The 14,077-nt window shown below is 45.9% G+C and overlaps 1 protein-coding gene across 1 annotated transcript in view; it reads right to left on the reverse strand.

Annotated features, from left to right (window-relative positions):
• Positions 1 to 14,077, reverse strand: part of atp6v1ba (ATPase, H+ transporting, lysosomal, V1 subunit B, member a) — a 39,590-nt gene that overhangs the window by 8,253 nt on the left and 17,260 nt on the right. The window contains exons 2-9 of the mRNA XM_080507008.1: positions 11,178 to 11,233; positions 10,977 to 11,075; positions 9,812 to 9,905; positions 9,204 to 9,281; positions 4,980 to 5,119; positions 2,303 to 2,404; positions 1,084 to 1,181; positions 866 to 989 (exon numbers count right to left, since the gene is read on the reverse strand). Coding sequence (XP_080363134.1) covers positions 866 to 989; positions 1,084 to 1,181; positions 2,303 to 2,404; positions 4,980 to 5,119; positions 9,204 to 9,281; positions 9,812 to 9,905; positions 10,977 to 11,075; positions 11,178 to 11,233 — 791 coding nt within the window. The remainder of the gene's footprint in view (positions 1 to 865; positions 990 to 1,083; positions 1,182 to 2,302; positions 2,405 to 4,979; positions 5,120 to 9,203; positions 9,282 to 9,811; positions 9,906 to 10,976; positions 11,076 to 11,177; positions 11,234 to 14,077) is intronic.

Raw genomic sequence — 14,077 nt, forward strand, 5'->3', positions numbered from 1 at the left:
CAAGGTTATGGACAACAGACGCAGGAAAGGGGAAAATGCACATGCACGTGCACCGTTTGATAAAAAGCTGCATTGTGTTGCCGACATATTGAGACAGCAAACTGTGCAACATAAATGGATTATCACAGAAACACAAAGGAGGTAGTTAGAGGGCCTGACTCCTCAACGCAGGGAGAAAGGAGGGCAGTGGGTGGGGGAGCATTTCCTTTTAGAGCCTGGTGAACAATAATGAAGTTAAGGTATTTCCTAGAAGAATGAAGGACACATTATCCTCCCTTTCAGCGCAAAGCTCAGGACTTTACTGAGCATATCACCGCTGTGCTAATGGTGCACATGGTTTTTACTGTGGCTCCTTGTTTCATGCTTGTACTGCTGCTGCAGTCCTCAGAGCGGATTCGGTGTTTATTCCCAACTGAAATTTAAGATGGTGTTTTAAAACAACAAATAAGGCAGTAAACAGAAGAGAAATGTGAGAGCGCATTAAGTCTGAGAATTAAAGATCAGAGGAAAAAGAAGTCAGAAGACACTGAACCCTGCAATAAACACAACATCGAGGCAAGTCTCTAAGTAATATAATGCCAGAGAAACACGGATGATCATCTTCTGCCATTTAAATTATATTACTTTTTACTGTCTCAAACTAATTTCCCAGCATTCCTTCTGCCTCATACTCCTTCCCTGCTCCCGTCACCACACTTCGTGATGGACCTCACACACCAAACGTAGAACGTTGAACTCAATACATGAACTCAGATTGGCGAGTCGCGTCAGTTAATGACAGACAATCAGCTTCATTCGCTCCAGCAGGACAGACGACTGCACACAGCTGTTCTAAAGTGAAAGTGAGGATGTAAGATGGCGCTACCTCTCTCAGAGCCTCGGCGTAGGAGCTCATGTCAGTGAGGATGACCAGGACGTGCTTCTCACACTGGTAGGCCAGGTACTCCGCTGTGGTCAGCGCCAGGCGGGGGGTGATGATTCGCTCGATGCTGGTGGGGTGACACAAAGACCAGGGCGTGATTCCATTGCACACAGGAAACACTTTATACAAGGAGTGTGTGTTTTCCTGGCAGGCGGTCTTACGTGGGGTCGTTGGCCAGGTTGAGGAAGAGGCAGACGTTGTCCATGGAGCCGTTCTCCTCAAAGTCCGACTTGAAGAAACGAGCAGTTTCCATGTTGACCTGAGACACAAAAGATAACATCAGCATGGAGGACAGACGTGTCCCTGCCTTTTAACTTGAAGCGGTAATCAGATTAAATATGGAAACCTGGACAGCCGTTGATGTGTTTCTGTGAAGAGGAAGAAGTGGAGCCCACCTACAGTCTGAGTGAGGAGGTGAATTGAAGTGTGAATAGTTTGACACACAGGTCAGACTGTCCAGTTCACAGAAAGACTGAATAAAGTGGAAACTAATGGTTTATCTGCTGCCATTCAGTCAGTGGATCCATCCCATAATGCTTTGTGACATGACCCTGGTCCAGCCTCAGCAGGAAGCACTGACCATGACCGATGAGCTGCTTGTGAAACTTTCTGCTGGTTCAGAGTCTGAAAACCAGGAAACCAGCAGCGTTTCTTCTCAAGCCTCCATCCCTCTATCTATCTATCTATCTATCTATCTATCTATCTATCTATCTATCTATCTATCTATCTATCTATCTATCTATCTATCTATCTATCTATCTATCTATCTCTGTTCAGAGGGACGGAGGGGAACCATGTGGTTCTGAATGGACCGGGTCAGAACCAGCCCTGGCCAGAGGATGTTATATTTAAATAGAAAAAAGGGAAAGTTGTTGACTGACTGTGGACGTGTCCAGTGTAACCTGCAGTCACCTTCAGCTGGGTGTGAGCGACTCCCTGAACAGGATGAAGTGGTGAAGAGGATGAACGGGTGGATTTTTGATGGAAGTGGGCGAAAAATAAAAGCTATAATGAAAAACATGAGCCATTGGAGCTTTGCTGTGCTGACCGTGTTGAAATGTTTGTGAACAGCTGTGCTGTCAAGACGAACCACAGCGAGCCGTGGATTACCGTTCGGTGTTTGTGTGTGTGTGTGTGTGGAGGAGGTCAAGCAGCTGAAGAGCGGAGAACCCGACACTGGCTGCCTGTTGAATTAGTAACCCGTCTACATGGCTGAGGGATATGCTCAGAGGTGCAGAAGTAACGAGAGGGATTTAAGGTCGAATCACCTGGTGAATAAAGACGGAGCTCGGGGCGGGAGAGCAGGAACAGGGTGTCACGTCAGGGTTAAGAGGGGGATTAGAGCCACAGATGGGCTTGGAAAGGCTGAATGCCGCTTACCCCCATGGCTGCAAACACAATGGCAAAGTTGTCGGCGCTGTAGTCCATCACATCCTTGGACTTCTGCACCAGGCCGGCTTGGCGACAGATCTGTGCAGCAATCTGGAAGCATGGAAACACAGCAGGCGTCATCTTGGAGGAAACTCCTGGAGAAAACAGCTCAATGCATTTGCATCAGTGACTCAGCATCAAGAAGAGCGCAGCACATTACTCCTGCCATCTTTAACATTTACTCAATTCATTTATCAAAATCAATTTGAATTGGAAACTGCAGCTTCTTGCGTTACATACTGAGATTTCATTAAAGTGGGATTTGAACTATGCTCAATGTGAATAACTGTCCTGCACATTATGTTTTATCTCCGTATTGAAGTAGCCCATGATAGCTTCCATTTGTTCCTTCACGCCTCAGAGACCATGGAAGATGCAGATCTTCCACAGTAGCTGTCCTGATGCTGACGCAGCAATAAAAGTCCCACACCAGGAAGTGGATTATTGTGGACCTCGTGGAGGATCCACACTGAATACTTACAGAATATTCAATCTATTCCTAATTACTTCACTAATTGTGACTCTTAGATGTCGATGTGGCATTTCAGAGAAAACCTTTGTAAACCAGTGCAGTTGTCACAAGTCCGACAAAGCTTTCATCCAACACAGAGTCCATAACGAGCCAGTTGTTGGTGCTCAACACAAATCTGCTGTGTCATCAAGTTTCCACCCTCAATCCGTGGATCTGCCTCCCAGACTGTGTGCAGTGATCAAAGTTTCTTGTGCTGGTGTTCATGGTCCAGGACAGAAAGGGCTCTTTTAGGTCTTGAGGCAGAAGGTGGAACCATTTAAAGTGACGTGACGCAGATCCACCCCTCCAGGCGTACGGAGACCTTTTCCCCGCAGGCCAGCGGGTCCACATCAGGGTGTGGAGCGTCCTGTCCAATCAAAACATTACTGCTGGACCACAGTATCAATTCAAACCACATTTCCATCGGTGCTGGTCTCGTTTTCAGACCAATAAAAATCAAACATCAGGGCACTTCAGACAAAGCGCATCGGAGAAACCCCTGATTAATGAAACTGCTTGTGTTAGTTTGTTTGTTCTCCGATGTTCCTGCCGCGGGACGCCCCTCGGCTGAGGAACATCCCGACTGGAGGCTGGGACAGTAAGAAATTCAGCCGCGGTCCAAACGGGATCAAAACATCACTACTCATTACATCTAAAGTCCTCAGACACAGCCTCCTAATGACAATAATTATTCTGATGGAGCAACAGAAATTATTGTATGTGATAAATGCTTACTTAATCTACGTCTCAGATGGAATGAGACTGTAAACTTTGTTTGGAGTATTTGACTCTAATGAGGCTTAAAGGAATCGGAGTGTGGATCATTATTTTCACATTCATAAAGAAACTGATAAAAAAAGGAAAATAATGTATTCAAGTGTCTATGAAGGGGCAAAGTTCATCCTCCCACACCCGACATGAGTGCGTTAAAACTCAATTTCATCTTCTCAACATGTTGCACAAGTGTCTTTAACCATCTATAGAATATGAATCGCGTAGGTTCAGCAGATTGTGAGGAACAATATTCAACACATTTGATTTAGAGGAAATAAAATGGCTATTTTTGTTTTTCATGTGAAAAACTGGTGGTCATCTTTAAATTTTAATGCTGAGTTATTAATACTTCTGCTTGAAGTTGACAGAAGTTAGGAAATGCCTTTTCCCTCAATGAGAAGTGATATTTCCAGCTGTATTTTCAGTGACCATCAAACGAGCTCCTAAAATAGAGGACGACATCCAGAGCTCCTCCGGTGTGACAATGGTATTCCATTGTGCCACATTAACAACATTAAATTCTGTCCCTGAGCGCTGACATGGAGGGGACTGCAGGAGTGAAGAGAAGAATACAGAGGTCAGCGCTGGTTTCTAAATAAACCACTCTTTCTCCTTCTTAAAGCTGAAGAGCACAAAGAACAGCCAATGGCCTTTCACTGAACAAACCTCAATTGTAGTGGAGTGCTTCAAAAGATTGAATCAATCAATATTTCACCAATGGAATAGTCTTTGTGACTATTGTTTGTTTCATATTATTTTTTTTTTTTGCCTTGGGACAATTTCCAAAGCCGTCCTACTTAAACTTAAACTGTGACAAAAGCCTCCATGTAGCAGGAAATAACAGACCACAGCACTTGTTTAAATGTGGCTCCATGTTGTTGGTTTGCTGGATGTGAGAGAACCACACAGACACACTGCAGTCTGAACAGAGAGCTGGCCGCGGCGTGGACACAGGATTCCACCTGTTGTTTTGTTGGAGCTTCCCTGGGTCCAGGTCTTCAGGTCCACCCAGTGGACCGTGACCCTGCCAGTCTCCGTGCTTCCACCTTTCACTGGTTCTTCAGGGTGGTCAGCGGGCTGCAGCGTGGGGCGGGCGGTCCCGGGGGAAACTCACCTCATATACAAGTTCTATCCACTTGAAGAGTCACTCTGGGACATTGGACTCTTGTGAAATGTCTGTAGAAATACTGAGTCGTGAACCTCCGTTGGTCCACAGACCAGACCCAGGGAGGAAGTGAAACTCTTTGTCATGTGACACGTGGAAAGACTTTACTCGCATTATGACTGCATTATTCCTAGAAACGGTGTGACTGACGCTCCAGTAAGCGGCTTAGCTCTCACCTCATTGTGCGGCAGCCCAGCAGCGGAGAAAATGGGGATCTTCTGGCCCCTGGCGATACTATTCATGCCGTCGATGGCCGAGATGCCGGTCTGGATCATCTCCTCGGGGTAGATCCTGCACTGAGGGTTGATGGGCTGACCTGGAGGCACGGAGACGGGAAAACCTCGTCAACAACAAACAGTGTAAAATAACACGGGGTGAGCTTCCTCCAGCACACAGTGTAGTGGTGAGCTTCCTCCACCACACAGTGTAGTGGTGAGCTTCCTCCAGCACACAGTGTAGTGGTGAGCTTCCTCCAGCACACAGTGCAGTGGTGAGCTTCCTCCAGCACACAGTGTAGTGGTGAGCTTCCTCCAGCACACAGTGCAGTGGTGAGCTTCCTCCAGCACACAGTGCAGTGGTGAGCTTCCTCCAGCACACAGTGTAGTGGTGAGCTTCCTCCAGCACACAGTGTAGTGGTGAGCTTCCTCCAGCACACAGTGCAGTGGTGAGCTTCCTCCAGCACACAGTGTAGTGGTGAGCTTCCTCCGCCACACAGTGTAGTGGTGAGCTTCCTCCACCACACAGTGTAGTGGTGAGCTTCCTCCGCCACACAGTGTAGTGGTGAGCTTCCTCCACCACACAGTGTAGTGGTGAGCTTCCTCCGCCACACAGTGTAGTGGTGAGCTTCCTCCAGCACACAGTGTAGTGGTGAGCTTCCTCCGCCACACAGTGTAGTGGTGAGCTTCCTCCACCACCACAGTGTAGTGGTGAGCTTCCTCCAGCACACAGTGTAGTGGTGAGCTTCCTCCACCACACAGGTAGTGGTGAGCTTCCTCCACCACACAGTGTAGTGGTGAGCTTCCTCCAGCACACAGTGTAGTGGTGAGCTTCCTCCACCACCACAGTGTAGTGGTGAGCTTCCTCCACCACCACAGTGTAGTGGTGAGCTTCCTCCACCACCACAGTGTAGTGGTGAGCTTCCTCCACCACACAGGTAGTGGTGAGCTTCCTCCACCACACAGTGTAGTGGTGAGCTTCCTCCACCACACAGTGTAGTGGTGAGCTTCCTCCACCACACAGTGTAGTGGTGAGCTTCCTCCACCACCACAGTGTAGTGGTGAGCTTCCTCCACCACACAGTGTAGTGGTGAGCTTCCTCCACCACACAGTGTAGTGGTGAGCTTCCTCCACCTCCCAGCGACAGGTCACGGGTCAGAGTCCGGGCCTGGCTGTTTCCTCGTGTGTCCTGCTCACCTGTACAGGTGAACCTGGCTTCACCGTGATCTGTATCAGAGCCAGAACCTGAGACTCTGGTCTGGATAAACACGTGTAGAAGTTGAAAGAAGTTCTTAACACACCCTCAGAAAAGGACTCGTCAAAAAATGTCATATCTTAGTAAGTTAGAAGTCACATGTGAAAGTTAGAAGTCACATGTGAAAGTTTAAAGTTAGTTTTTCTTGGGCAAGTCAAGTCGCTTTAACATTTCTTCCATTTTAAATTATGTCTTGCCAAGTTCGAAAACCATATTTATGTCATGATCAATTCTGAAACGATATTAGTGCTTTTAGTTTCTGAACCAATACTTAACTTAAAAAGTTATATATACTTATATATACTTAATACTTACATAGAAAAACTGTTATTCATGAATGACATCCACGACTTCTTTTATTGTTCAATCAACTTCAAAACAATATTTCAGTAGATAATGATTTAACCACATTTTCAAAGTTTACTTTTTGAGCATTTGATTAAATTCTCTCTGCAGGAGAAAAAAACAATACTATGAAAGTGTGTGCGGTTTGACGTGATCAGACTGGAGTCCAGGATGAAGGGATTATTGGTGACAAGCTTTGAGCAGCTGGACGTCAGTCAGTGGACGTTGTAGTCATTTGTAAGTGTTGGAGTAAATTTGATGTCCCATACTACACATTTTTTTTTTGTCTCCACAAAGACAACACTTGCACATTCACAGATTCTTAATTACAGATGTACAAATCCTATTTCACAAGTCCTTGATTATAAAGCTGACAAGCTCACATTGCTGCTCCTTTTACTGCAGTACGTTTGGTGCAAAACCAGTTTGTGCTCCACAATCAAACAATGTGAAGTTGTGGATTTGATTGATTGATGGAAAATGTGATTATGTGAAAATCTGAACGTTGAACTTGTGTAATAAATGTTCAATGTATGTCAAATAATTTCTCATGAAAATGTTTGTGTTCTTTTAAAACACGAATACAGAATAAATAAGGACAACTGCTGGAAAGTCCAGTATACAAAGTTAGTTGCCGTGGCCATGCTCGGTGCTGTGACTATGATTGCACAATCAGAGGACAGAGTGCATGCTTCATTTAGTGCACATATATCATTAAATTACCCACAGCAGAGACGCTGATGTAGGCCACATTCAATGTAGGTGGTCTTTTTAACCACATTAATGAATTAATTCAAACACAGAGCTGAGAAAATTAGTGTGCAGTCCCATCGCTCGTCCTGGTTTACGACACCTCCTTCCTCTCCTCCGATTGGCTGTGGGACCAAATGCCATCCTCTGATTGGCTGTAGTTTGCAGAGGGCAGGACTGACTGCTATATTGATCCAATCATGGCAGTATTCTGAGCCTGTGCCCATATCGTTTAAAATGATATTTTCATATTTCTATTATAATTGAAAATGCAAAATCAACAACACTCGTCATTCAAGTCATCATGTCTTTAAACTTCCAAATCAAGTCTCAGTCTTGGATTTTCGAGTTCCAAGTCACACGATCTAGTCCCCATCTCTGAAGTCAGATTGCCGTTTGGCACCACGTCTGAAAAAAGCGACGAGCTCAGTCAACGACGAGCTGAGAGATGAACTAACCTCTAAATACTCAGAATGGACCTTTTCCTTCCGCTTTAATTTACCGTATTTTCCACCCTATAAGGCACCGGATTATAAGGCACACCTACATCAATTGACATAATTACAACTTTGTTCATATATAAGGCGCATGGAACAGACCAGTGGTCAGTAACCTTTATAGTTCAAAGCCATTAGGTTACATTTTACACTGATTCTAACACCCAGAGAGGTGCACACACTTTATTTTGATAGTCGTACCTGCAGCCTATGCCAGGAGGACACTACACACAAAACCTTCTTCACTGCTGGTTGACAACTTACAACTACCGGTAATAAACTAAACTACATGAACTAAGCAACAAAAACACAACACAACACAATTATTACCGACACCACAAACCAAATATAACCCCAATAATTGCATTTAAAACACCACAAACAGCTGCAATGAACTATGGGAGTTTCTATCGGCTGCACTGAGGAGCTCAGGATGAATTCATGTTTTGTGTTGTTGGAGGTTATTGTGGGTTGTTGTTGGGCTTGGTGTTGTGTTGATTGTGTTTATGTGTTTTTGTTCCCCAGTTTAGGGAGTCATTATTTCATCTAGTTTATTTTGGTTTGTTAGAATGTTGGTGTGCAACCATGAGTGATGAATGTGTTGTGTGGAGTGTCGTCCGCTCTGAAGATCCGGTTGAGAAGTTAGAGTTGTCAAAATAAAAGCTTCTGGTTGTTCAGCTGTCAAATAGCAGTCTCAAGTAGAACAATTCTTCCATATATAAGGCGCATCGGGTTATAAGGCGCACTGGCAGCTTTTGAGAAAATTTGAGGTATTTAGGTGCCTTATAGTGCGGGAAATACGGTACTCAGATTATCTCATGCGGACTTGGAGACTCAGATAGATTTCATATGCAGAATTACAACATGTTCTGATGTGGTGGTCACCTGACCTGCAGGTGTGTTTGGTCAGCGACCGTCTCAAACGCTACTGCAGTGGATGGAGACGTGCGTCTTCCGGTTTGCTGCCATTGAAAATAAAACGTTCTCCTTGTGAACATCGGCGTCCTACTCCTGCTGAATCTCCGCTAGCATCACCCCTCGTCTCACATTTCGAAGCTGAGGAACGTGCACTTTGTTTTTGGGCTGAACACTCAGTAGACTACAGTTTGGTTCTGAGCGCACACCACCACCAACAGCTTCCAGATCAAACATCAGGTTTTAAAACAAAGTGAATCCTTCCTGACGGTAAAAGAGCGGTGTAAAGGACTCTCTTAGGATCCTTCTGTTCTGAGCCGGACGACCACAGAGTGCAGCCGAGTGCAGAACGTCCACGTGACTTTACATCGCCCAGTGAGCTCCACATTTAGGTGAGAGGCAGAGCAGGTTGCGGAGGCCTACCCATGATGTCCAGGTAGTCCTCGGCCAGCACGCTGGGCCCGCGGTCGATGGGTTTGCCTGAGCCGTTGAACACCCGTCCTGAAAGAGGAGAGTGAGCAGTTCAGCTGGGAAAAAGCAAGCGACCCTTTGATTGATGTAGAAGTTCATTCACAGATGATTAGCAAAAACAGTAGGACAATTAAATTCATTAGATGACACTCCTAAACACATTTGATCTATTCTGCTTCTGTCAGACTCTCAAGAGAAACCAGAAGAGCGGCTGTAATGGCTCTTGTCGAGTCTACAAGGAACAAGTACGGCTGATTATAAATTCATGGACAAGCTTAATGATACTTCAGGAACAAAGGCAGGTTTACTTTCTGCTTCTGTTTGAATGTATGCAACCTTGTGCTGTACCGAGATAATCACATGGATTAAGACATTCAAAAACCTCAAAATAAATCTTTTATTTGGCATTTCCTGAGCTCACTGAAAATCCAAGTGAATTTAGTATAATGAAGACTTCTATTTTAAAAGATGAGCTGATGGAAGGAGACAAAGCCGAAGCGCAGAGTAATTAGTGGCTTATTTACAGAAAGGAAAAGAAGTGTGTGGATTAAAGTTTATACCCAGCATGTCCTCTGACACTGGAGTGCGCAGGATGTCACCGGTGAACTCGCAGGCCGTCTTCTTGGCGTCGATGCCCGAAGTTCCTTCAAACACCTGGAGGGAGACGGACACCGTGACGTCTTCTGCCGTCTGTGCGGTCACACATTTCTACACTCTGCTCCAAGTGCTGCCGGGTTCCTTCTTCACCCGTTTATCATGATTTCACCATCATTAGTCTTCACATGACGAGGAGCCGAGAGCACCCTCACTGTGTGAAGGTTAAAGCGGCTGTACCACACAAACACCTACAAACCAGCAGGACTCAATAAACTGAGGACAGAGTTCAGAGAAGCTCCACAGTCCGTCCCCGGGGGCAGCTTTAATGGACACATGGAAGACGAGTCGAGCTCTGCAGTTAGTTTACACACACAGACCAGAAAGAGGAGTCCTGTGCAGGAAAACGTGGCGGCGGCGTCGTTGCCTCTGGTGCTGGATACACACAACCGAAGATTAGCAACACACTGAATGGGTTACAGTCAAAATAAAGACGTGTGGGAGTGAAAGCAGGTCGCCTTCGCTCCATTTTGATCTCTGCAGCTCCACATCAGTTAGTGTGAAAATACAGAAAGTTGTTTTTTTTTTTAAACTCTCACTTGCTTGTATTTGTTGAAGTATTTCCTGTCAATTCAGCTTATTTTTGTTGGTTTTCTTCAATCCCTTGATTTCATCTTTTTCATGCTAAAATAAATGTGTTTCACTGAAGCTCATGTTACTAAAACACTGCCTCATTGTCCATTTGGACTGTTTTTACCCACAAACTAAGATTCAACCATTTGATGGAAGCAGAACACCTCGTAGCAGAACATGGTGCAGGTTTTCTGTTGTTTTTGTGAAAAGGTTCTATAACCTCCAGACGCGACACGGAATTCCCATTCCTGCCAGGACGGCATTAAAAGTTGTTGTTTTTTCAATGATCCTTCTTTTCCTTGTCTTGCGTGTCATCCTGTTGTCTATTGTTCTGTGACTCGCCTTGTCTTATGTGTTAATTACGTGGGACATTTTTTTACATCAGCCTGTTGAGGAACAACATAATCTGATATATTTACATATGTCATATGTACTGTCCCTATTTAAACAAATAAATGAAATTAAAATGAGATGAAAGATGTTCTATGTGGTGCTCACCTGAACCACGGCCTTGGTCCCGATCACCTCCAGGACCTGGCCGCTCCTCTTGGTGCCGTCAGGCAGGGTCAGGTGAACAATCTCGGCGTATCTGGGAAACTACGGCAGGAATATGCAACGTCCTTTAAGTAACACCCTCATATCATCTGGGATGGTTTTCCAGCAGCTGAATTGCAGAGTCCGAGAGGCTACGGGACTCACCTTCACATTATCCAGGATCACCAGAGGTCCATTTACCCCCGACACGGTGGAGTAGGCTGGAAGAGAGGAACGTGACAAGAGTTCAGTCATTTCTTTATCCCAACAGGCTACGGGACAAGAAAATAACACGGGTAATACATTCAATAATCCCATTTCCATGTCTCGCTGAAAGACGGCAATCAGCGGTGCAGTAAGTAGACGTCTTCACGGCCAATGCTCCATAATCAGCAGCTGACCTTTCACGCACAGATTTCAACTGCTTTCAAGCACTCCCGGGACCAAATGTCAACGGCAGGCAAATGTCAAGGGAAAAATGCAGGAGATGCACATGTTGGGTCCAATTATAGAGGCACGTGGTGCGGTCCGAGCCTCGCAATACAGGAGGGTCATCGTCGGTGAAGGTCAGTGGGAGCCTCCCCCAACATTAGACTATAATCAGTGAGCAGAGATGCAGTGAAGGACGACAGCAGCACATCAAACATGTCACTAGAAACACTGCGCCGTGCCATTTCCCTCCACCTCTGCTGCTCCCAGCATTACCCACAACCTGCCATCTGCTGGAAGTTCTGCCTCTCCGCCACACCAAGAGGACATTCCCCTCTGAACGACACTGCGTGACGAAGTGTGCTGCTGGAGGGGAAGAGAGGAGAATTCAAGCCCTTTTCTTCTCATTCTGGCCTCAGTCACACGGAGGAAAGTTGTTTTTGAGAAGATCAACAATTAACAAGAAGGCCGTTGCTGGGCTAATCCCCCGCCGGAGGGCTTTCTATTTTCTCACAAAGCCAGCTCTAAGGCAGCACACTTGGTACACTAGAGGGTGTTCCATGGGTCCTAGTAGATAATTATGTAGAATCTGAAAGGACTTCTTCATAAGCTATGTCAAAATACGTCTCCAGAGCCCAAAAGGTGTTTTTATGCACTTAGTGACCCTGTGACCTGATATGCAAATGAGGTCATGGTCACCATGGTGACCCTTCTCCCCAGGTGGAGTGTCCATGTGTGAAGTTTGGTGACTGTGGGCCCAGGAACTGCTGAGAAATGAGGAGAAATGTTTATATGAAAATACATGTATTGTGCAACCATGACGAGCAAACTTCTGACCCTACCGATCTTCAAGGTCAAGGTCAGGTCACTTGGTGTACTGGAGGTTATCCCTGGAGTGTGTATCATGTGTGTATAAAATTTCAGAGCCCTAGCTCAAAAACCTAGGCCTCCAGAGCCCAAAATGTGTTTTTAAGCACTTCGTGACCCTATGACCTACTTAATATGCAAATTAGGTCAAGGTCACCATAGTATCCCTTCCCCCTCTGAGATGTATCCACATGTGAAGTTTGGCTACTGTGGGCCCAGGGGTTGCCGAGATATAGGTAGAAACGTTCGAACGGACGGACGGACGTACGGAGACTGTTTCAAGATCCCCCTTCGGGCCTATCAGCCACGGCGGGGGATAATCAAAATGGTCATACATCGGTCAGACGTTCACCACTGTTCAGTTGATACCATTTCAAGAAAAGAGGTATGTAGATATGGCATGTCTATGTGGTTTCATTACAAAGGCAACCGACAGCGCCCCCCGGTGGCCCGGCATACCAACTACACTGTTGCCAGAGTCTCTGCTGACACGCCTTTCTTTTACGGGATCAGGTGTCGTGACGTGAAACGTTGTGGTGGGAACTGCGCCTGAAGCAGCCTGTTGCTGTCACAATGCCACCTAGTGGTCATTTAGATTAATGAAAGAAAAATTGTTCAAAGAAATGACTTCATAAATGATGCGTCGTCACCAACATTTGTTTGAGTTGTCGTCATGTCGACGTAGCAAGAGCATCGATGTGAAGCTAAGAAGCTCGGCTAACATGATCAGCCGACAGACATGAGGAGGTTACGGTTATTACTGCAGGTACATTCTTAAATGGCACAAGATAAACACGACACAAACTCCTACAGCGTCGGGTTCAGAGTACAAACTCAGCTGCTCACAGGTTTGATGCAACCGACTTTCCCATGAGAGCCTGACCTCCGTTGTTACGGTCGTTTTAAAAAAAAAAAAACAATGTTTACGTTCTGTGTTCTACTTGAAAATGAATCTGAGCTGATAAAAGCTGGTTGAACTCTTAAATACCAGCAGTGGCTTAACAGACGGACGCCAGAATTCACTTTCACCACTTCACCTCAGAGGGAGCAGGAGCGAGCGGCTCCAGCGAGTGGCTGAGGTTTATAGCACCGGGGTGTAAATGCACCGTTCCTCTGCTCCCTGAAAACACACCGGCTCGTCACTGCGCTCGGGACGGAGTCGAACAGAAAGCCAATGCAAACCATCGTCACAGCACATGAAGGAGACGTGGCAGAAGATCTGCGGAAAAGGACATTTAGACAACCTGGGGGAAGGATATAAATGCAGAACGCAAAATGAATACATTCGATGAGTATAAATGACTCTTCAAAACTTTATGCTTGAAGGTGTGATTTGTTTTTTTCTTCTCTCCCCTACATTGTTCTGTAATGTGAGCTGTGATTGGGCGGTCCAGGTGAGGCAGAGCACGAGCGCCACCACACACACCACGTCAGCAACACGAGGAACAGAACATCACAAGTCTGGTCCATACAACTGCAGATTGAACAGATTCAGGAAATGTTCAACATTTAAATCATCACGACTGGGATAAACCACGTTTCATTTAACACTTTGCCAACATGGGAGGCCGTCTCCGTGGAGGAGGAGCAGCAGCCCCCTCCCTGCACATCTGCAGACCTGGGGGGTAAAATGCAAAGACATGGGGCAGGAGGGGGCAGCGGGGTTTTCTATCATGCTCTGCTGTTCCTCTTTATGTGTGAACCGTCAATCTCAGGGCTGATATCAAAGGCGTGGGGAAATTAGAGCAGACTGCTACCAACATAAAGCA

Source organism: Blennius ocellaris (genome assembly GCF_963422515.1).
Source record: "Blennius ocellaris genome assembly, chromosome: 13".
NCBI classification, from domain to species: domain Eukaryota; kingdom Metazoa; phylum Chordata; class Actinopteri; order Blenniiformes; family Blenniidae; genus Blennius; species Blennius ocellaris.